At 41.0% G+C, this 23974-nt stretch overlaps 1 protein-coding gene across 10 annotated transcripts in view; it reads right to left on the reverse strand.

The window, feature by feature from the left end:
- LOC143325504 (LIM and calponin homology domains-containing protein 1-like) overlaps positions 1 to 23761 on the reverse strand; it is an 88032-nt gene extending 64271 nt beyond the window's left edge. For 9 of the 10 annotated variants that reach the window (XM_076738582.1, XM_076738581.1, XM_076738578.1 and 6 more), the window contains exon 1: positions 23453 to 23752. In XM_076738582.1, the coding sequence (XP_076594697.1) occupies positions 23453 to 23554 (102 nt within the window). In that variant the 5' untranslated portion in view covers positions 23555 to 23752. Of the gene's footprint in view, positions 1 to 23452 lie in introns of all 10 variants that reach the window. The other variant, XM_076738583.1, reaches the window with a different exon arrangement.
- Positions 23762 to 23974: the final 213 nt, after the last annotated feature.

Below are 23974 nucleotides of genomic sequence, written 5' to 3' on the forward strand. Positions count from 1 at the left end.
AAGGTCAACTTTCTAATGTCTCCAGAATGAAACATTGTCGTTTCATGTCTAGCTGCGTATTTTCGTCCACATGCTCTCCTGTAGAACATTCTCACTTACAGGATACAGGATACAGGATTCAGGAATAAGAAATAAAGAATCGAGCACAGACTTCTTACAAGCACTGTATGTTGACTTCATGGAGAGGGATAATGGAGAACATTTGACCTGAGAGAAGATTCCCAACACCAGGAGAGCAGAGACTGATCACTCAACAACAGGGAGGTGGTCAATACATTGTGATGTTGACAAGGTAAAGAGAAGATGTTCGTCTGCCAAAGATTTTTTTGATTAACACTGCATTTCACATTTAATGTAAAGAACATTTTATGTTGTGAATTTTCAACCATTAATTGTTTACAATTCCATCTCAAAGATCATTTTCATTTCAAGTTTAAAGATATATGTCTCCAGTGCATGTGGCTGAAAACTATCAAGCAGTTAACTTTAAAGACACTTTTCATTTCTGACATTTAGAAATCACAAACATGAAAACGGGAAGTTTGACTCTCATACCCCAAGTCTTAGGGTGGGTATAAACATGACTGTTTGGTTGACTACTTAACATTTTATTAACCAGTGTTTTGTGCCTCTAGCTGTTGTCACATTCTGGAAACTTTCATCTCTCCAAGGAAAAACACTGCCACCCCTCTGCAGTGATGAAAAGCTCTGACCCAGTTCATCCTCTGGACTCCTGTGGTCCAGCCCATGTGTTCCCTGATGGGTTTTTTCATCTATTGCCAATAAGCCCATTATAGTGCAGAAGTGGTTCTTGGTTATATGCTCTGAATAACTATATTTAGAAAGACCCAAACGTAAGTATTTTAGCATATTTCTTTAAAAAAGTAAGCTAAACACTACTGTTAACCAAAACACTTCTTATTCATAAGATGTTGCTTAACACACAGCATCAGATGTTTTCTTTAGGTTTGCTTCTGTCACATTGTGGCAATGATTATTACTCAATGAGGCTAAAAAGCTTAGCAAGTGTGCCACACACTCCCACACTGCAGCCATTCACATGCCAGGCACTGCCATTTCTACTCAGGCTTGCCCGGTGCTATTGTACATTCAGTTGTGAATAAGAACAAGTCCTCCAGAAGTTCAAAAATAAAAGTTTGGTAACAAACAGCAACCTTAGACTATAACCATGTAAACATACGGTGCTCTTTGCATTCAAACCATAAACCTTGCATTCAGGCAGAGGAGACTGCTTGCTTCCAAACTTGTTTTCCTAAGAGCTTAAACAGTCTGAATTCCGACACCCAGTTCCCTTCTTTATGCCTCCCCATTCCCCTCAACTCTTGATAAGCCCCTCTGATTAAACAAGCCAAATTTCCTGGGACTAAAATGGCCTAGCCCTAAGCTAAATGTTAGTATTCCAGCCAGTCCGTCCTATTTCCACCCTGATTAGATGATGGAACAATGTTTGGGCTGTGGATTAACCCCACTCCTGGCCCCCACTGGAGCTACTCACTTCTACTTCCATTCCCTCCCACGTTTTTCTCCCTGCATTCTCTTCAAGTCTTGGTGGGGCCTTGTGCCCACATGAGGGAAAAGGAAGGAGCATTTGGCCTGAAGATGGTTTGGCAGTTGTCGTGGATAAAGGAGAGGGAAGGGGGCCTGTGCTTACTTCTTCCTGTTTTAGCTGCAAGGTGATGCTGACAGCTGTGACTTGCCTGCCAAGTCATTTACCATTTTATAAATCTGCAAGTGAGTGTGTATGAACAGGGGCCGGGTTGCAACAGTAATATATGCTTATTCTGAATTTGATTCTAGCATCATGTTTCAAACAAGTTGGGACAGGAGCAACAAAAGACTGGGGATGTTGTGGAATGCTCCAAAAACACCTGTTTGGAACATTCCACAGGTAAACAGGTTCATTGGTAACAGGTGAGAGTATCATGATTATGTATGAAAGGGTCAGTAATGCACTACAAGTAACAGTTGCCTTTCTCTGAAGTACCTAATTAAGTAAGAAAGTACATACATTTTTAAGACAAAGCTCAGAGCTACATTGTGAATACAGATATTAGCACTTGGCTGATCTAGAATTAAAAGACTTGGACTTTGACTGAATGGAAAGATTTTTGTTTGGCAACACAATATCCACAGTTGGAAATGCATTACTCCTAAGGCCACGTTCAGACCGGAAGTCACCCTGGCTACAACTGAACTTTTCAAAATTGTGTATGCAATTAAGTCCGAATGACTAAATGTTGCTGCAGAAGAGAAATGTCACATCCTAAGTACTACACAAGATGCTGCAGACTCGCCTTATTCATCCAAGTTAAGTTGCTGTGGGATGAAATGGATTTAACCATGAATCCATAATACTAGTGTTACAAATAGAGAGCCAGGTAAAAAACTTCTGAGGAAAAAGTTGGGTGGAAGGAAAACTGCCTGAACGGAACCAACAATGTCCCTTTAGATGACCAGGGAGACCATTTGGGTGGGACAGAGACACACAGGGCTTTCATTGTGTTGCCCCTCGCGGGCTTTAAATGATGTGTGTGAGGGGGAATGAACCTTCAAACCCCTCTACTCAGTACACACTCCAGGGTCCTCTGAACTCCCCTCGGTGGCACAAATGCCGCCTCTTCAATTTAGCTCCTACCCTGGGTGTGCAGTTACAAATCCCCATTCTACTAACCCAGCTCACTTCACACGCATTTTCATTTTAATGAAACCAGATACAGGAAGTGAAAGTGTGAATGAATACACGAAAGTGCACTACAGTAAGATTACAAAGACATGGAAGAAACTTATTTTTCTCTTCCATGAATTATGAAATGTGATGGGCACACTGAAAATTCATGAAGCGAGTACTTCGCTGGGTGAACAGGGAGGGGCTCAGCTGATTAAACACACAAAGACAAGTGGATCACTAATGGCGTTTGCATGGATCAAAGACGTGGCCTTGCAGTTACAAGATAGCCCTTCTAAAGGCTAAAGAACGTATGTATGTCTACACAGATTACAAACACAGCAGTATCTTACCTCGCCATACATCCCATACCTACCAGGATTTTAGTGACAACCCCCCACAGCTCTGCAAGATCAGAAACAAAGGGCCTCCGTGTTGACACCAGCTCCCTGAGCTAAGCTTCCTAAGCAGCAGGGTTTTTCCAGGGGCCTCCACTAGTCTCCAATATCCTGCTCGCTACAGTCTCCATGAAGCTGAGGGCAACATCCAGCCAGCGGCCACACTGGAAGCCACAGTCAGAGAGGCAGACAGACGCCCCAGCCGTGACCTGCTGGGACGGACATCTTGACGCCAGTATAAGATCAGCCAGGCTTTCAAAGGTGCTTTAATTGAGGACAGGGGGCCAATTTAAACTTCGCCTACAACATCAACAGAAAACAATTGAGCATTTCTTTTCTTCTTGTATTACTAAACAAAATATGAAATTAAATGAAAATTAAAATGGAAATCGGTTGAAAAGTGGTCACAATAGTTAATAGCATGAGATTGATCAAATTTAATTAGTGAATTAGCACAAGAGGGTTTTCTGCTACAACCTGCGTGTTTTTTATAAATGCTGTAATGATAATCATCTAAAATTATATGAAAACGCAAAGTTTTTATTTTTAAAAACAACTTATTTTGGAAGAGGAACCCCAAACCCATCAACCACACACCTTCCCAACCATAACACCGAAGCTTTCCAGAAACCTGGGGACAACCCAGCACATGTCATGAATTATGAAAGCAACTGTCCGGCACATTGTTAGACTGATATCCCTTTGCCTTCCTGCTTGATTACGGAGTACAGAAATGACACCAAGGTCAAATTACAACTTCTGTTAATGGGAGTTTGATTTGGGATTCATATCATCATGAGTTTTATCATGAGACCACCTCCTTTACCCAATTATGGCAGGTACCAGATTAGCATCACTGACAACTGCTGCCAAGTACTCTCTATCACTGGATGCTCCCAGCTAATATTAATCCCATGGAAACAGGTCTAATGACTCAAGTTGAGAGCTCTGATTGATTTTATCACTAAAATTAGTGAAGTGTAAACAAAGTGCTAATTTCTTGAAGACTGAGCAATATAAAATTTGGCACAGTGTGCCTGTGAAGAGCAGCATGCTCAGCACAGTATCCAGGCAACAGACCTTGGATCTTAGTAAATACAAGAAGGATGATAACAACTACATTCATCTTCATGCTGTCATTTTAAGAGAGGGAGGCTTGTATTCCAGCCAAAAAGAACAACAACCCTTCTAAACTTCCAATGTGATAAGATTCTTTGTTGTGTACACGTTCAGACATGCTCTCCCTTCTTCTCATTACAAAGCTCTGTCCTCAGCAAGGCTGAACTAATCAGGAGCTTCAGTGACATACCGTGTCAACACTGGAGCACAATGGGGGTTAATCAGTGTGTTTACAATGGCTTCTGCTCTCACAAGTGCTGGATGTTTGAGACAGTCTTTGGCCAGTGGGGTAATCATGTTGAAATATCCACTTGCAAAGCAACTCAACACTGATTCCATAACAATTTGGTTTCCATTACAATTCAACATAACAGCCTACTGGCATTCCTAAAATACAAATGAACTGCAAGTTTAATTATAGTTCAATCTTCAGAAATATCTAAGATGAATACAAATTTAAACAAGAAATATTCTTGATCATCCAAAGACAAATTGGCTACGTCTGGTCAATTTTCATTTCATTTTAAGTTCCAAAGACATTTCCAAAATTTTAACAACATATTCAAAAAACAAAAATGTATGTATTACAAACTGTTGACTCGCACTTAAACCACACAAATCATTACTTCAGACATCATTTGCAATTAGTGGATTTAAGGCACTTTAATTTGAATTGTGCAGGGGAACCAAGTCCAAATATGAAAACAGTATCCTTAAATGCATGTTCTGTGTTTGGAACAGTGAACTAATACCACCCAACGAAACACAAAGATGCCACCTTAAGGTTTGTAACTGCAAGTGGATTCTCTTGGATTGATGCTGTCACTGGGGGACACAACAGGATAACTGGCCATTTAAGACAAAGCTTCAGTGACTTTAAAGCTTCAAAATAGCCCCTTATATCCCATATTATCGACTCAAATTCTTTAACGTGGAAGAGAAGTGTAATGGAATCCCTGTTCCCCGACTGTTTCCCATGGCTAAGCCCCTCTGTCACCCCAAGAAACATAGGCGTCTTGTCAGCCCAAGTTAGCAGTGAGCTGTCATTAGGAAAAGGAAGTCTGTAGCCAGGCTTTCCTTACCCAAATACACAGAAATCCTGCCATTGTGCCTCTCCCCAGGGGTTAAGGGATCTTAAGAAAGAATCCCAGGACTGATACAGTATCTCACAAAGACAACACAGTACCAGACTTCACTCTCCAAATTCTTTGGAAGTTGCAGTAGGGGGTGAGAGTGCAGATCACAATATCTCAAACACTCTTTCAACGCCCCCGGAAAAGACGCAATAAAGGTATGGATAATTTGGTAATATTTTCCTCCATATATAACAACTCTGTTGTTGATTAGGATTAGCATTAGTAATCAACATCTAATGTACATGGGGAGATAATTCAACTTTTAAAAACGTTTATTCGTACATAAGTATTTCTGGATGGCAACACATCCCGAATCTCTCTTTAGGGCATCACAGGCACTACATGCATTTGCTGACCAGCTGCACCACACACGATTCAATTACCAAGGTATTGATTAGGTACTGACTGAGCCTACCAAGCTGAGATAAACTGTCAGGCCACCCCATCATACTGTATATGTAATACTTGGCATTTCCAAACTGAGGATTTTACTTGCTGTATTTATTTCAGGGGAAAACATTTGTGTCAACATTATGGACATCCTTAACAGTTTGAAAAAAACTGATACCTGTAAATCAAAAATGATAAATCAATTACTAATATAAGCTCAGTTTTGACATACAGGCATGAGAATTTCAATATTTTTTATACCCTGTGTGTCAATACTGTACAATTAACAGTTCTGAAAAATAACAGTGCAGTTTAAATTTAGATCAAATTAAATGTACAACCTTACTCCAAGATATTTGAGTCATCTATTTGACAAAGATGTACGTATGTTGTTTGTTTGTGTAGGCGCGTGTACCAGATCCTCCGGTAATTTATCAAAAATCACACATTTTGGAGAGACAAATATTTTCACTGAGAAAAAGAGGTGAGCCGCATCAAGACACACTCAAGTGACTAACGGGTTGCTGATTAGTTGAATGAATCCATAGACCAGATGGAAAAAATTAATTAAGTGTAAAAACACTACTCTCTCCAGGCTACTGTTGAGGTGCAGTGAGCAACGCAAGCTCAAAACCACTGCACAGGGGAGTCAGCCACACTGTACAGAGACTCGGGGCTATGTCCTGTAATAATCCATGTGGCAAAAGCAGGACCAAAGACCAAAGAACACAGCACTGCGTGATTGTGAGCTAAACCCTAAAAATATTCCAATGCGATAAAAGTAAATACTTCTTTAAGCAGATTTTAAGAGGAATTTAGTCATTAGATCAAGCTCAGATGTCCACTGTAGGGTCATGTAAACCAACAGCCTACACTCTTTTACATACTAGCACTTACTCATATTGCTCATAATGCCTTCACACACACACACACACACACACACACACACACACACACACACACACACACACACACACACACACGCCTGCACACACTGTATAGCAACCTGAGATGGACTGATGAACGATCAGGTTTGGCAGTGGAATTAACATAAGTGCTGGAATTAAGCTTTGAAAAGAGAACTTCTTAGAGTCAGTTTGCAAAATCTGAATAGTTTCACAACAGTTATTAGACCTACAATCTGGGAAGGTCCACTGAATGAAGCTTAGGCTTTGCTCAGATTGCATAAGTCGCTTAGAAGCTATTTGAATCTCTGATTAATTTACTGAGATCGTTAACAGTATTGCTGAGCGCACAATATGAAAATCAATGTTAAGTTGAGAGTTTCTCATGTCAATTGGAGTTTGAGCCACCTGCACTGTGAGACAAATAATAATAATAATAATAATAATAATAATAATAATAATAATAATAATAATAACTTTTGATCATTCATTCTGTTCACACTTTGATTCAGCTGGTAACCTTCATCAACATACACCTTCTACAAGAAGTGACTAACTCAAGATTAGTGAATTCCTAGAAAGCCTTTCAACAACCTCCTCTTGGGGCAAGCATTTATATCTGCTCATCATTAATATCACCGACTGCAGTCTCAAACAGATTGGTTGAGGATCAAGCCTTGTAATTTACCCTGACAGATCATATAAAGTACACAACCAATAGCCGATTTTTTAGAAGTGATAAAAATTGTGTGATCAGTAGTGTAGTGGTGATTTTTCCTTTATTTTCCACTGACGAACATTACAGGTAACCAGTAACAAGAATTTCAAAGGTAAAGGCCACAGTGCCAAGGGAATACATGGAGAGAGCTTCCTGTATCTTTCTACTGATTGTGTCAAAGTAGGACTCGGGCCACCCATGGGAGCTGTCATGCTCGCCCCAAAAGAGGGAGGTGCAACTGGCTAGATTTGTCAGGATTAGAGTTTATCCCCTGCTACCAGCAAGCTGATGGGAATAACAGCACTCAAGAAGCTAAGCCATTCCATTGTAGGTATTTAGTTGACACGCTTAATAGGCAGACTTGCAGTGAGTGAACTGCTCGTGTTTTGATAAAGGACACTGGCTAGGCATGCTGCATAATGGACACTGCATTGGGCCAAACAAAGCATGGTCTGTTGTAGGCTATGTTGCGTTCCATATAGCAACCTGATTAGGAAAGACTGTCAACATATATGACACAATTATACTGTACGGACTGTATCTGAACTAATGTAAGTTATTTCAAAAAGCACTGTTCATGAAACTCATAGATTTCAGGAATGAACAGTATAAATATATAGCCTTTTCTATAAACACTATACTGACAATGCAACATGCAACAGGAGCCACATGCTACAACAGCAATACATCTTGTCTTAAATGTTCAGTGCAAGTGTCCAAGCATACTTACTTCAACTAAATCAATATCAGTGCCTTGCTAGAAGCCATAAAACTTATCAGGGGTCAGAAAAGGTCCCAGAGTATACATTACGTAGTTTTCTTTTACAGCAGCTTCCATCTTCCATATGGAGACATTTCATACCTGTTGCTACTAAGGATTGCTTATTAAAAAAAAGAGAAACATATCACCTCATGTTGGGTTGTTGTTTTGTTTGTTCATGAAATCTCCTCAGCTAACAGTAAATGCAGAGTAACTTCAAGGATAAAAGGGATCATTGGCTTCAATGTACCCAACAAAGCCCCCAAAGAAGTCCACACTGTCTAGTTGCACACATATTAAGAGATCTTTGATCCTGGCTTGGGCTGGGTACCATTCAAATAAATTTGATAACAGTACCAATACCTTGATTTCAATGATGATTCCTGATCATTGCAATACCTAAGAATAGACCTCGGAGTAGGTGGAGAAACTTTTTTTCTCTGCTGAATTTACTCAACCTGGCAGACTGGACTAAAATGAAGAAATTGATGGAATATCTGTCCAGTTTTTGACTATATAAAAAATATAAGCAAATGCCACAAAGAACATTATTAGTCTGCCCAATTCAATACCAGTTTGTGGTATTGGGAAATAGTGGCACAGTGAGATGTCTTAACTTTCTCTGTGCTAAAGAGCAGCTAGCTTGGGCCTGACAATCATCCAGTGTGTGAACTTCAGATGCACTTCTTCCCTTTTACCTGTCTGTCTGTAAGCAACACATTTGCCTTCAGAAACACTCTCTGTCTCAGCTCTAGGTTTTCCATCCACGTGGTGGCGAGGAGAAGACATGGCAGCAGATGATGGTCGGAATCGACACACTGACTAGCAGACACAGGTTAGCTTCACCGGCTAGCTAACAAGCAAAGTTTACTTAGTATTCTGTTCATATAAGCAATTGGCAATCAAAAAAAGGCTCTATGACATGTAACATTAAGACAGCCAATCACCAGCACTATCAGATCTCAGTACAAGCATGCTGCATGCTTTTATTCTCACTTATGCTGATGAGATTTAGTCAAATTTGGTACTGAATGACAAGACATTTTTTGATACTTGATAGTACTGAAGCTGTGCTGTGAAAGCATCAAAATTGGGTACCCAGCCCTGATCCTGGTACTCAGTCTGTGCGATTCAAATTAATAAAGGGAATTCATAGAGCAACAACAAGAACAAAAAAGGCCCTTTTAGATGTGATATCAGGGTTGAATTTGGTCAGCCGGCCTCTTATCACTGATGCTTGCAGAGTGTGTGTATATTGGGTTTGTACTTCAATGAGAAATGCTAAATGCCCTGTCACAATTAAATTGTTGCCAACATTTAACAAATAGCCTCCCTGAATCACATGGCTGGAAGTGGTCCAGGCCTGAAGGAGCCTGAGGAGACCTCTGCCTGCTGCTGTCGATACACCGGGGCTGGCCTGCAGCAGTTAGAGAGAACAGGACTCCTACTGTACAAAGTCAAACATATGCCATTTAGCGGATGCTTTTATCCCCTTCCTACAGTGAGTGCTTGTATTTTCAGCATGGTTGGGCCCAGTGGAAATCTGAGCCTATTACCTGGCAGTGCCAGGCTGTCACCACTAAGCAACAAACAGTTGACAACTGAAGGTTACTTAAAATCTGGTTGCCAGACATGTAACAAGCCATCAGCATTTGGTAGCCAAAATTGACAGAATGGTTGCTGTATAACCATTTCTTACTGGTGCGATAATGGTACTGTGCAATCATACTGCTATTTTTGAGGAAAACAGTGATATCAAGAAGAAATCTCATATATTTCTTATTTGGTATTCCTCTTTCTCTCTCTCCTCCCACTCTCTCTCTGTAAGAGACACATGGAAAGCTTCACATAACTCAGAGGCTTAGTGTCACTAATGGCTCAAAAAGCACATTTAGATTACAAATGTGCAAGATAATGGATTAGTGACTAAAATTAAACAGTGCTGTTAAGCATCACCAAGTATTTCAACTATGGGCCATGCAGAGGAAAAACAAGCAGCAGTTTCACCATCACTACATGATGTGACTATTTCATTTCTTGAAATGGACGTTTGTGAGATCCTCTTTTGTTATAACATCTTGGGATGATCTTGGTCATATCTGGTTATCTCGTTATCTTGTGCAAAGTGCTCTGTTTCAGCGCTAAACTACCCAGAGAAAACAGCACAGCAATCTGAGAATCTGAAGTCAATGAGGTTTGAGTTTCTGGACAGCAGGTGGAGCTATTTATGGATTCAGTCATGGTAGTTTTATTACTCTTAAGCTTTATCCCATAAAAGACCTACCCCACACCGAGTGTATAGAACAACAAATGAAGCTTGTAGATGCTGAGATGATGATCTGGGTGTGAGCTGGATTACTGCTGTGTTGCATCAGTCAATATTAAAGTAAAACATTATTTTATAGAAAATATATTTCAGATAATTATCTTCAACATTTTCATGGTGAAGCAAATCAGATTTCAATTCAGTGGTACTTAAAGCTGGTACAGTAGTTAAAATAAAGTTAACAAGGTATTTCATCTTTCCTTGCTCCGGAAAAGAAAATGTAATAAAAGGCAGAAAAGGTGGGACAGTCAATTTCTGCCTCAACTCCCCTCCATTTTGCGCATGTTCATGTAGTGAGTGTAAGTGCAGAAGACATTCTCAGAGTAATTCAATAGACAGGTTTACTGCTTAACATCTGCTGAAACTAGATTTATGGGGACGTGGTTCCAAACCAGTCAATAACACTTCATGCTCAGTACTGACAAACTTGCTAAGTGCAGACAGGAAATCGTCAATACATGCAATAGGGAGCTCGAGCACCTCAAGTTTTACTCTGAAGAATTATGCTTGTAAAAAAAAAAAAACAATAAAAAACAAACAAAACAACAGTCTCTTTTATACAAATGACAAAAGTTAAACATGTCCAACATAACTCAACAGAGGTTTCTAGTTCACTGCTAGGACCCCCCCGTCTGTCTAAGACGCTAACTAATATATTTATAGTGTAATGTACTTTTCATTTTAAAGTTTAGCAAAAGGTGCAAAACTGTGGCACTGTGACTATCAAATCTAACACAACAACAATCATGAGAAAATGTGAGAAAAAGAAAGAAATTCAAGGCTTATTCTCATGCAAATAACAGCTAATGGTTTTAACTGAATACTATTACTAAAGAGAGTGCAATGGCAGAACAGGGGGAAGGAACATGCATGTTATCAGTCCTCATTTAGATTCTTCCATCCTAAACCAACTGTCATTTTATTTCTTCTCCCATAGACTTCGTGAATGACCACAAAAATAAATTCCAGTAGCTAGCACTACAGGGACACAAAGATGTTGATGTCTATGTTCTTTTGTCTTAACTGGCATTACAAAAATACAAAAACCCTTCAATAGAAAAGCAGTAAAATTTGAAGGTGGGTTTATGTCCATGAATTTTGACAGATGTACATTGTTTTTAAAAACAAATCTACAGCATTATGGAATGAAATACTTCAAACTGTAACTACACGGCAAAGAGGTCATACTGACTGTGCAGAAATTCATCTCTGATATGAGAAAAATACACGAGTGGCAGCAATGCTGCATCATGCAGCCACAGCCAGACAAATGCCAGTCAGCTGAGCGACGATCGTGTCACTTTCCAGAGTGTAGTGACAGCACGCATTGTTGTTGGGGGGCGACCAGCTGGGGAGCTCTGTGAGTGTGTCTGTGTGTGTCTGTATGCATGCATTTGAATGGGATGGGGACTGAGGGGCTCAGGAATGTCGGGGTGAGTGGGCATACAATCATGTGTATGAGACTGTGTGTGAGACAATGGACGCCATCCCACTAAGTTCTAAAAGCCTTCATTCATGGTGGAACTCGGTCATCTGGTTCTCTGCAGTGCAAAAAATAAATATATAAAAAGACAAAAAAAAAACATTCTGCTTGAAACAACAGAAGATATCCTTTTATCTGAGGCAGATTCATCTATCTGACTCATGATACTCCAAATGTCACTTCACTTGATCCTCTAAATCATGCTGAAACAAGCTAAATGGAAGATGAAGCATCTCTAGTAGTTTGGGAGTGCATCCAAAGAAAACATGAAGGCATGTAAGCCCCAAATGAACATGGATCAATCATTACATGTGCACTTTAAGCAAAGAATACTGGTAACTTGGGAAGAGTCAAATCCTTGTACCAACTCAAGGGCACAATGTTATAAAAAGTGTTTCATAGCATGGTGTTACAGTGTTGCTGTAAGACTGTCAGTCAAGCGCCATCCGGTGCAGGTTGCGCTCGCTCCCTCGATAGTCAGAAAGAGTCCAGCTCCCCAGTGCCTCAACTCAGAAAACTAGGAAACCAGCTCAGCCTGCATGACCCAATTAGAAACATCCCCTGGACGGTGGAGAAACATCAGTCCCTGTCCCATCCATCAAACAGTCCCATATGCCCGCTAAGAACAGCTCCAAATAGTGTGAGTGTGAGTAACACCTCATATAATTTGCTTTTTAAGACGGCTCGTGCTCCTTTTCAAAATAATTTTGTTTCACACCTACACTAAATTATTACACCGACAGCTGCCCATTACAAACTACCAAACGACTAAATCTACTGCTGCTCCAGTAGATGTGGGATAGAGACAGCGCACTATTTATTGAAAGGTATTTGCTGCGCAGACTGGACAAGGGTGATGCACATTTGCAAAGCTTTTCCTGACTGGTCTAAGAACTTGACCTGTGACCTTTCATTCAAAAGCCCACAAAACAATCAATAAATTTGAGTTTAACGGGAGGCGTGCAAAGTGACCCACATTGCTTGTGAATAAGGGCAATCAATACAGTGATGGCAGATAACATGACACAGGAGATACCGCCTGTAAATGTGGGCAAAGATTAGAGAACAGGCTTGTGACTGAGTCCCTCGATGGGCAGAGAAAATCTGTTTGGAAGAAGTATTTTCAAGACTCTGAACAATTACAGAGTGCTGGTGGTGGTGACTTCAGAGAAGAGATCTCAGGTATGGTTGCTTTCTCCTCGTTTCTCTTCCACAAAGCTAATGCTGAATTTAGATTAACTTGATTAAAGAAGCCAGATCAGAGAACACTTCTACAGAGTTTTATGTGTCTGTTTCAATGTAATCTTTGGTTTGTGGCTGCTGTTCAATGAAAAGGAAAGCAGGTCCTTCAAATATGACTTAAAAAGCATTCATTCTGTGGTTAGTTCAAAGCAGCACCATTAACTAACAACTCAAGGGCCTTTTGGACATGTTGCGGCTTTCATGGGGAAGTTGCAAGAAGGCTTTATAATAAATTCTACTTCAAGAGTGTCTAGGAGTGGTTTTTGTATTTTTAAAAATAAACATATTACTCGTAATGCCTTAGAAGCAGCTGTAGTTACTGCAGAGACCAAGAGAATGAACATTTCTCTGGCTCATTAGATTTTATTTTCCCCTTGAACGTCTCATCATTATATTAGGACAAGATTTAAATTTCTTCAATTCTTTGTCGGGATGCAGAGTGTCTGACCTAAAGCTTGCTAATACCCAATCCACTGTTGGGCACACCCACAGTAAAAAGTGTACACTATCAAAAAAATTAAAATAAAGCCAGAATCAAGCAAAAAGGCAGCTGCATGTATACACGGTCAGACATATTTACATGAAAAACATTCCTATTCATTTAGTAATTTTAATCCTATTCCATGGTTATAATATACTGCAAGGCATTCTCTGCATGCTAAATGTCTTACCTCCCACTCCTCACAGCAACATGCTGTCAACATCTGTCAGTCATGTTTCTTTTCAGAATGAGCATTAGGTGCACTGGCTAGTTTGGCAAGTAACAACAACCGTTAACAGCTTCCCTGCGGAGAGTGGCTGTGCTGCCCTGGCACACAGCCGGCTGTACCGCCTTCACTCTGGTGCTTACTGAGTGTGTGTGTGTGTGTGTGTGTGTGTGTGTGTGTGTGTGTGTCACAGTGCAGTTTGAGTGCCAGCCTGCCTTGCTCTCTCTCCTCCTTGAAAGCTCCTTTTCTCTTTCATTGCATGAACACACAGACCTGACAGCTGAACAAGATGAATATGTTCACCTTGTCACAGACAGACTCGCAACATCAAGCACTACCAGACACACACACACACACACACACACACACACACACACACACACACACACACACACACACAAAGCCAGAAAGTCAAAGGGACATCCAGACTCAGCAGCTGATATTGTTGGTGTGGTACTCTTGATGGCTGCTTAGAAATCTCATCCATCTATCAATCAAGCAATCTGCTGCACTGCATTGTTAATTCAGGGTTGCAGTGGATTAAGGTCTCTCCTCGCATACATCTGAAGAGAGGCAGAGTACACCCTGGACAGGTCGCAAGTGTATGACAAAAGTAAAATGTCATTTTCTCAACCATAAATTTTGACATTGTGCGGCACAAGAATCAGCCTCATACTGAGTTTCAAGGGGCCAGTATTGCTTGTCTAGTTGAATAGCTTCAGAAACCCTGTCCCTTCACACCATGTCATCAGAAAACATGTTGTACAAACTAGTTCGGATGCAGTATACCCTGGTCATAAACCTCCTTAAAGCTTTAACATAAAAGAAGTCTGCCATTAATAAATCTTATCACTATGAAAGTAAGACAAACAGAAGAAGCCTTGCAAAATTTCTCTTTGAACTCTTCAATATTGCAGAAAAGACAGCATTCTCATTCTTGGTGAGTTGTCATTGACGTAACTGGTTAAGTTGCTCTCACCTTGTCCAACAGCCTACTTTATTTGAATATATTTGGTTGTGAAATGAAGTACCTGCGGATTTTACTAGATAAGTTGAGCCTTCTGACTTTTGTTTTCCTCCCTGCGTCAGAGGAGCACTTCTCTTATGTGCGTCTACTTTAGCAGGTATAGCCTTCAAATATCCACTTAACTCTTATTGGAAGTGAACAGCAGCCAAAAATCAGCTGCTGTATTTGAAGGCTCCTTGAGATGAAGGGCATTATAAGCAGGACACACATGAACAACAGAATGGCTCATGATCAGTGATGCAGCATTCAATATGAGCTAGAAAATGTGAAAACAAGGCAACTGTGATGATTTGCCAAAATGTCACTGCAAGTATGAATTGAAATCTGGATTTCCAGACACCACAGAACGTGCAATAACCTTGAGTGGATTCATGTTGCCTTCGTGACTGCATGAACACAAACATACAAGCATGCACACATAGTGGAGAAGGAGGGGGCTAATCTCCCATCTACTCTGGTAATCCACCACATGATCACCTCTCACCCCAAACATGCGAGTGTTCATAAAGACCCATCTGGACCCAGAATGGGAGGCTTTAGCTGACAAGTGCATCGTCTTACTGCGTGGGCTTGTGTTTGTTTGCCATGGGGTCCTCTTTACAAACTGTTCAAATCTGCTGAATTATAGCAACATTCATGAAAGCATCTATCAAACACACAGCAGCCAAAAGATGCCTCCCATAGCAGTCATTTAAAGAGTACAGCTAAAACTTAAAAAAAGATCATGGTATTAGGTGGCTGAAATATTAGAAGACGCAGGTTTAATGGCAGGGCCATAAAACTTCATAAAGCTTCTCTCTTGCTATATCTCTAATGCTACTGTGTCAACACGGCAGCTCTTTGCCTGCTTCACTGGCAGAGGACAGAAGGCTTCTGCTGGGATTAAGAAGATCATAACCACAGGATTAGTGATTAGCATCTTACTTTCAGGGATTTCTCATTTGTGTGACTGACGCTGTGTGCCGCTGATTGATGTACTGGTAAAGAAGGAGCCTCAATCAAATTTTAAAAAACTACAGCTATAGCTCAAATGAGCAGTGCATTGATTGTTATGTTGTGATTGACAATCGCTTTGCATGCTTTACTTCAGGCAACAAAAAGAAATGCTAACTACTATAACTGTAGCTAATAAAGTTTATCTAACATAAACATCACATCTATCATAAACACTGTGTTTGAGTATTCAAAATCATGATTTGCAGCATCTTGTCCTGTTGAAAATGACTTTGTAACTACAAACACTCATGTCAACTAAATAAATGGTCAGACTACAGCTTTACATTGCAACCCATATCTAAGAATTTCTATTTAGTCTACTCTCTATGAAATTAGCACGAATCAGAATCATGACCTTTGCGTCCAACGTCCTTAAATACTTAAATGTGCCTTTACTCCGACCATAAACAGACTGACAGCAGACATTGCATATTTGGCTGTGAAGACAGATAAACCACATCAAAGCCAGGCCAACTGATATTAATCATGTCCATGTTTCATCCTGGAATAATACACTTAACTGAACACTCTAAGCTCATTGTTCAAGATGCACAGTGAGCAGGGGGGAGGGGGGTGGGGGCTTGTCATAGACCACGGATTTCCAACTCAGCAGAGCATTAAAATGAGTGATGAAGGGGACATCCTCAATCTAGTCTAACCCTTCTCTGACAGACACTTCCTTCTAAAATTACATTCTTCCACGGTCTGTCGTCGTAGCAGGGGGTCTCATGTACTTCGACACAAACTGAGAAGAAAGCTGAGCACTTCACACATCAGCCCATTCTGTAGGGAAAAACTGACAATGCCCCCAAACTGACAATGACATCATGGGTGAATTCAAGAAGCACTACAGATTTCTCTGAGCACATGGCACGGGCTTTCCAAAACAGCCCGGGGCCAGCAAACAGAGCGGTGTGCTGCACTGCATTTTTCATTCTCTGTTGTTGTCCTGACATCCAACAAGGAAGAGAGCCCTTACAAGTGCAGATTCAAAACATTAAAATTTTATAGCCCAGGTATGAAGCTAATCCCCAAACTCCAGCACATGTTAGTGTGGACTGCAGCACTGGTACACATCCATATACAGTACCTCTCCACATGGAGTCGCTTTCTGTTTCATTTTAATGGAGACAAAAAACGTCAGTGATTTCATTCACTCTGAAAACAAACTCTGCTTAGCAATGACAACACCCTGCAATAACAACAACAGTTTTGTTCCACATAGCAATAAAACAGTATTCCTTTCAAATATTACCCAATCAAAAAACCTTGATTTAGCGGTATAATGACATACTGTACAACCCCTATTCAACAATCTGTGTGTAAAGAAACTCTAATGTATCTTATACCAAACTAGTCATATGGAAGTGTGGAGAGGTGACGTGTGAGGATGACCATCAGTGTTAAAAGCTCTTTGGCAGCTCTGACTCTCTTCTCCCTGTTTGCTTGGCTTGGTGCATCGCTTCCAGGCTCCTCAAGTCAAAGTTTCCACAGCAAACAGCAGGAGCTGTCACCAGGTCTAGTCCCACTCGACTCTTTAACCTGACATACTGTATCTCACCCCCCCCCCCCCCCCCCCCCCCATGCAGTCTAGTGTCTATTGGTTGTCTTCAATTCCTTCTTTGCACTGGACTTTATGATTTATGCATTTGTAAAATATGTTGGTATTATTCAGTTAAAGCTTAAAAGAACAATTCAAAAGGCTGGATACCAGCTCCGTCTGTATTTTGCAGTTTTGAGCGGAATTTCTCTGTGTTGACTTCAACGTACACATAACACTGCACACATACCAAAAACCCTTGTATCTTAAATCCAATGATAAAGTACTGTGTGTGTGTGTGTACTGTGAATAGCAGAATGATGCTTAAATCCCGAGTAACACCACTTTTACATAGAGATTTTGCAATACTGTCATTAAGAAGACGCATCGTTACGCTGGCTTTGCTTTTTTACACTGAACCGGACAATGCTGCCATAATGCCGCCCCAGTGTGTGATTTTAGACAGCATGCCAGCCTTCCAGAAGCAAAGGAGGCGTGACAGGCGTGACGTGTAACACAACAGCGTTGGTGTCTAGTCGCTCTATTACTACCTCTCCACCCCCATGTAAAAGGGGCTCGTGATATCTCCACTGAATCTAATAACGTGGATCATCTGGTGATCTGACTGTTGGATGCAATGACATCGCTGGAGTGATTCCAGCTATTGACATGTAGATGATATCACTTTGCCTTTCAGACATGTCACAGTGGAACATTGTATTATTCACAATCCCCTAAACATGCCATGACTTGGATAGAGGGAGGTGGGGGTTTGCGGTTGGAGAAAAAGAGAGATACTCAAACAATACAGCACTAATAGAGAAGAGAAGCTGAACAAGTTGAGACAAGCTCTGGAAAAAAAAACACATCCTGCCATAAAGAAATTATTTACATAATAAATTTTTGCCACATAACGCAGCTGAGTGTATCAAGCAGTAACAAGAGCCTGAGTGCAATTAAAGCAGCATTTTCAACAAAAATAAAAAAACAAAAGGAAATCACATTGCTAACTCTGGAGATGGTACAAAGAACACTGCCCACACGGATTTTTGCTGCAATTAAACTGACCAGTGAAGGATTTCCTGAGCTTCTGAACTACATGACCGCTGAACGTGCAACTCCAACTGTTTAAGCTTAAAATGAGAAAAAGACATGTGTATTCTATTGAATCAATAATTAATCAATCATTGGCAGTTAATGTGCTGAAATATTGGTTAAGGAAAGTGCATATAATTTGCAGCCCTATAAACTGCATATGTTTGGGTTTTGGTTGGATGCAGATTTGTGAGCTCTGGGAAGTTGTTATTGGCATTTTGTAAAAACAATGAAGTGATGTGTGATGCTTATGGCTGCTGACAAGAAATTTGAATAAACTGTAACCGCGAATTTCAAGTTCATATGCAGACACAGTGCAAAATGACCAAACCTTCTGTGCTGACACTGGTGCAGACTCAGCTGTCACGGCAGATTCTCAGTTTAAGCAGGTTTTAAATCATGTAGTCTGTCCTAAGCTGTACAAGACAGCTCCTCTGGCAACAAGGCTTCCTGCCAGTCTACGTCAACTTAATTTGTTCCTTTACACTGTCTGCTATTACCGAGTATGACTGACTTCCAAAGGGAAAGCAAGCAACAGAAAATATTTGAGAGAATTTGTCTCTCAAACTTGGCTTTTTTAAAACTGACGTATCTTGTTACACTTCATGTGCCAAACTGGGTTTGCTATTCTTTGAAAGTTTTTTCTTACATAACTGGACTTTTTCCATGTGTTTAAATGTATAATCTTCATGTTCATATCCTCCATAAATGTCTTTAATCATAACAAGGTGAGTAATGAAATTACGCAACTGTAATTCAGTTATTCGCTCACAGTTATGCTTTCAGAAGAATTTGCCAAAAGCAAAATAGTCCTCAACCACTGTTCAGAAGAAAGCCAATCCTTCAAACCACTCAGATGTGTGCTGGGGAAAGAACCAGTCAGATCATTTCACTGGTTTCCGTCCATGCAAACACCCTGTGGCTCTGTGACACAAATCAATCAACCTAACCAACTGAAGGTTTCCACCCTCATCAAAGGGCCAGCCCGTCTCTTCTGAAGTTCAGAGGAGCCTAAACACCATCATTAGCGGCCGCGTCGCTGACGAGATGGTGAGAGGAAGCGGCGGGCGAGGAAGTAATGAGTGCAGGTGTGAATGCTTCATCAAGGTGTCGGGTTAACAGACAGGGCCGCTAGTTGTCATTTGTCTGAACTCAGTTGCCATGGTGACACACTTGAGAGGATTATTTTGTATTTCGAAGTGAAAAATAAGGTTACTCGTTTCATAAGAACAAAATCATCTCTTCCAATCAAAGATTACCTTTGGTCCAAATTTTAGTGGGAAAATGTACTTAGACATTTGGCTGTGACATGCACCTTCTCAAACATGTATGTGCTATGTGTCGAGTATGGCACTGCCACGTGGAAACCACAACAACTGTGATTGGTCAGCTCAGGCTGCTCGTGTGTTCTCCTACATATTTCCTGTGCTGGTAGAGATTGATGAACACATGGTGAAGATTCAGTTATCTTCTGCCTTTCAGTATCATCCGTCCCTTTAAAAAATGAAAGACTGTTATAAAGTCTACTTCTTGGTGATTGCACTGCAATAGTCTCCTTTTTGAGTTGCCAGAAAAAATTTTGTGATCTACCTATCAAAGTCATTTACAGTACAAACACTCCCATCATTACCCTATTTCCAAACGTGCAAAGACTATGGGTATATGGTAAATGTATGACACAGCCTGAGGATTCAGCATATGTGCATGTACTGTCACAGCGGTGCTACAGCAATCTGCAGGGTAAAGTCTTACAATCAGTTTCTTCTCTGGATGTAACTATGACAAAACAACCAAAACTTGTTGACAGAGAAGCATAAATCTAGTTTTCGACAGCAGTTTCAACATCAACATCTGCGCGGTTAGCTAGTGCGCTGCCAAAACAAACCAAAATTAAAGAGCAACTCCTCCAGTTTAATCACCCCAAACATGCGTGGTGTGAACAGGCCCTAACATAGCTATGCTGTATGACCTATGTTATCTGACTGTTCTCTTGTACATGGGCAGTCATTACTGAAAATGGCACGTCATTGGAATGTCAGAAGACTTACATGCATGCCTTCCCACCCAAGAATTCAATATTGCACATCAGCGTATTTGACAGAATATAAACAGCTGTAGGGAAATGCTATCAGTAGAGCACAGATTTCCACCAGGTGTGTGTGGTGGCATGTGGGTGAGGGGCAGGAAGCGCAGGGCCGGATGTGTTCAGCATGTGTGCATGAAAGTAATGGGACAAAGGGGAGATAACATTAGTAAGATAATGTTAGATAATATAGTTTCCAAAACACCAGCCATGTAAAATGTCAATTTCAAATTGAAAATGCCAACAAAAGAATCCGCCAACTCTAACATGACCGCCATATCTGAAGCAATCACTTGCAGCCCCTGCTGGCCCGTTAAGAGAACGAGGAGTCAGCAGTCAATGGCGGTACACAACAGAACAGTTGATAAAATAGGTTTTCCAAAAATTGTGAATCACCGCTACCACAAGAGGTCCTCAAGCACACACCCAAAATTTCATGCTAGATTAGCTGCAGACAGACACACACGTGGACACATACACACACACACACGACCAAACGCACTGATCACATTCAGGCTTACACCTGATGGAGACAATAATCCCAGTTGAGAGCACAAATTTAAAGTGAAGCACACAAGAGGACAAAAGACAAGTGAAGCCAGTGAAAGTTTAGTTTCCAACCAAGGATGTATGGCTGACGAGGTCAACAACACAGAACACACCTGTGAGGATGTGGGCTGGAGTTTCTTTGTACATTCTGATCTGCCACTGACAACACACGGCAAACAGGGAACCTGCTGTTGTAACCTCCAGCTTCAAGTCCTCACATCATAAGCAGTCAAACATCAGCCGTTGGAATACAGACTGAGGCCTTGTCCTGTTCTATTCATTCAGGAACCAGCGGCCCGTCTCTGGTCCCCTGAGGTGACTGAAAGACTGTCACCAGGTGTGTATGGGTAATGAAATCGGTCCCCATGGGGGAAGGGTGATAGAGGAACAACAACACAGGAGTGGTATCAACTACCGCCTTTTCATCTGTCAGCCCTGATCTGCCTCTGAGATTCTAGGTCAGTAGTGGCTTTTTAAAGATTTGATATCTGCCTCTAAGGAGTTTGGTGCTGCTAAATAGGCCTGTAATGGCGCCTGACACTGTTAAAGAGGAGCTGCCATTTTCAATACTTACTGACATGTAGTACACTCGGATTAGTTTACACACAGTTTGGTAACAACTCCAAATGAACACATCAAGATGTTAGGGTTAAGTTGAAAACATCCAAAAACTACGAGCTATCAAGGTATAAAAAACACCAGTTGTGTTTTTCTATACTCTTTGGTGTGTATACGAAATACTGTTATGTTCTTTTTGGCAATACAAAGGATGTCCGTCAAGTTTCAGCAATGAGAAATCTGACTAACTGATGCGATAATGCACCAGTACATAACATGATAAATAATAGGGGAACAATCACACATATACAAATGTAGTGAGGCTGCTGATGATAATAAAGTTTAAACAAATACGCACACACACAACAATATGTCTGAGCCAATACCACTATCTCATATTTGCCCTATTCATGTTGACCAATATTGACACTGGCAGCGTCTGAGTGTCTTAAATGCAGGTGCAGGACAGACAAAACTTGTTAAATACACCTGCTTTCAAGCAATAAATCATATGTTTATTCTGCTGTTAATCTCATATTTTACTTAAGTGTTCCTCGATTATCAATTGGTCTGTAAAACACCTGAAAATATGGAAAAAAGCCCATCGCATTTCCCAGGACCTAACAGTTCAAAAGTTTAAGAACTAAAACTAAGCTCAACTGTCAACCTTTATTGTTAATTAAAAGAGAGGATGACGGACAAAATGGTGGCTTGATCAGCTAATCAAGTTTGTAACTGTGGCACTCAAAGGCCATGTATTCGATGTGTCGCTGATTATAATGAGGGAAGAGTATGGGGGGCCCCGGTACTCTCCTGTGCAGAGGCCCTACAATCCTTACCAACACCTCTGCTACACTGAATCCCTCACTTTGTAAAATGCTTCATGCCACAGTGGGCTTCAGATCAGATTTTTAAGCCTTGCCATAAATCTTTAAAGCTAAGACTGCATTCCACCAACATGCAACAGATAATCAGCCAGTCATCGGTTTTGAAGGCTGACACGAGGACAGCCCACTGCAGGATGACAAAGTCAAATGCAATGGGGGCAGGCAAGTGTCGTGATTGAAATTCTCCCAGAACAAAACCTCGTTTGTGTGATTATTGTTCACCGGGCGCGCAATGAGGCAAAAATCCATTCCACATGATGCATTCATTGTTTTCAGCCAAACACGCACCAGGCCCCACAGCAGCCACAGCTACTGTACAATGGCCCTGACCAACAACAGCTGAAAGCCTACTGCAACATTTAGGAGGGTCCACTACAAAAATGTGCAGCATCCTATTTGCTATAATACAGTATTATTGTACACAGGCTTCATTATTAAGGAATACATGTGCAACTTTCTATTTTAAGATTTATAAGCTCGTTATTAACTCACTACTGAGTTTGCCAGACGCAAGTTATGTCATGATGATGCAGAAAATAAATAAACACTAACATATTCACGATGAATGCATTGGTGAGCAACAGGCACGTTGTGAGCCACTACATGAACTTCATGGAAATATTATTAGGATTTCTACTCAGAATTTTAGTCAAATTACTGCAGTTGAGTCACCTTTCAACAGGTGACGAAGCAATAAAATCAAACAGTCGTTTAAAGGAGAAGTGTCTGCAGATACAGGCTGTGAACCGGTAACTAAGGCCACACAATGACAACAAAACACCTGCATGACATGGAAGAAAAGTGCTGAGGAGTTATTGCAGTATTTGGACTGCATGTTTGTACTCACCTCAATCCATTTCTGCGCCTCCTGAAACGCGGAGTCTGCGGCCGACTCGGTCACGGGGTGATGCTGATGAGACGGTCCGATGTCTGCAACAGGACTTGCCATTGGCTAAGAGGCTCTGCTCTCCAAGTATTAAAGCCTGCGAAAATGCGTAAAAGCAGCTCAGTGCCGCGTTATTCCACCAAAATTAGTCGTGAACCGTGTCGGTCTGCCCGTTCTCCTCCGTCGGTTGTAGGTGTTGCAGCAGCAGCAGCACCGGCCAGGCGAACGAACCAATTCCTGCTCTCCAGTGTCGCTTCTGTTGGAGACAGTGAGCAGACAACCATAGTAAAGTCAGCCAGACCCACTTACACGGTTTCCGGTGTGACGGCTCAAAATAAAAGTCTCAGTTAAGAAATACACTGAAAAATGAGGATCGTTCAACTTTATGTTAACAGTGTTCAAACAAATGCGACAACAGTCTCCCTCGCTAACACACCCTTCAACATACCTCTGCTCACTGTTTGCTTATTATTTGGCTAGCTA

Source organism: Chaetodon auriga, chromosome 9, assembly GCF_051107435.1.
Source record: "Chaetodon auriga isolate fChaAug3 chromosome 9, fChaAug3.hap1, whole genome shotgun sequence".
In the NCBI taxonomy this organism is placed as follows: Eukaryota; Metazoa; Chordata; class Actinopteri; order Chaetodontiformes; family Chaetodontidae; genus Chaetodon; species Chaetodon auriga.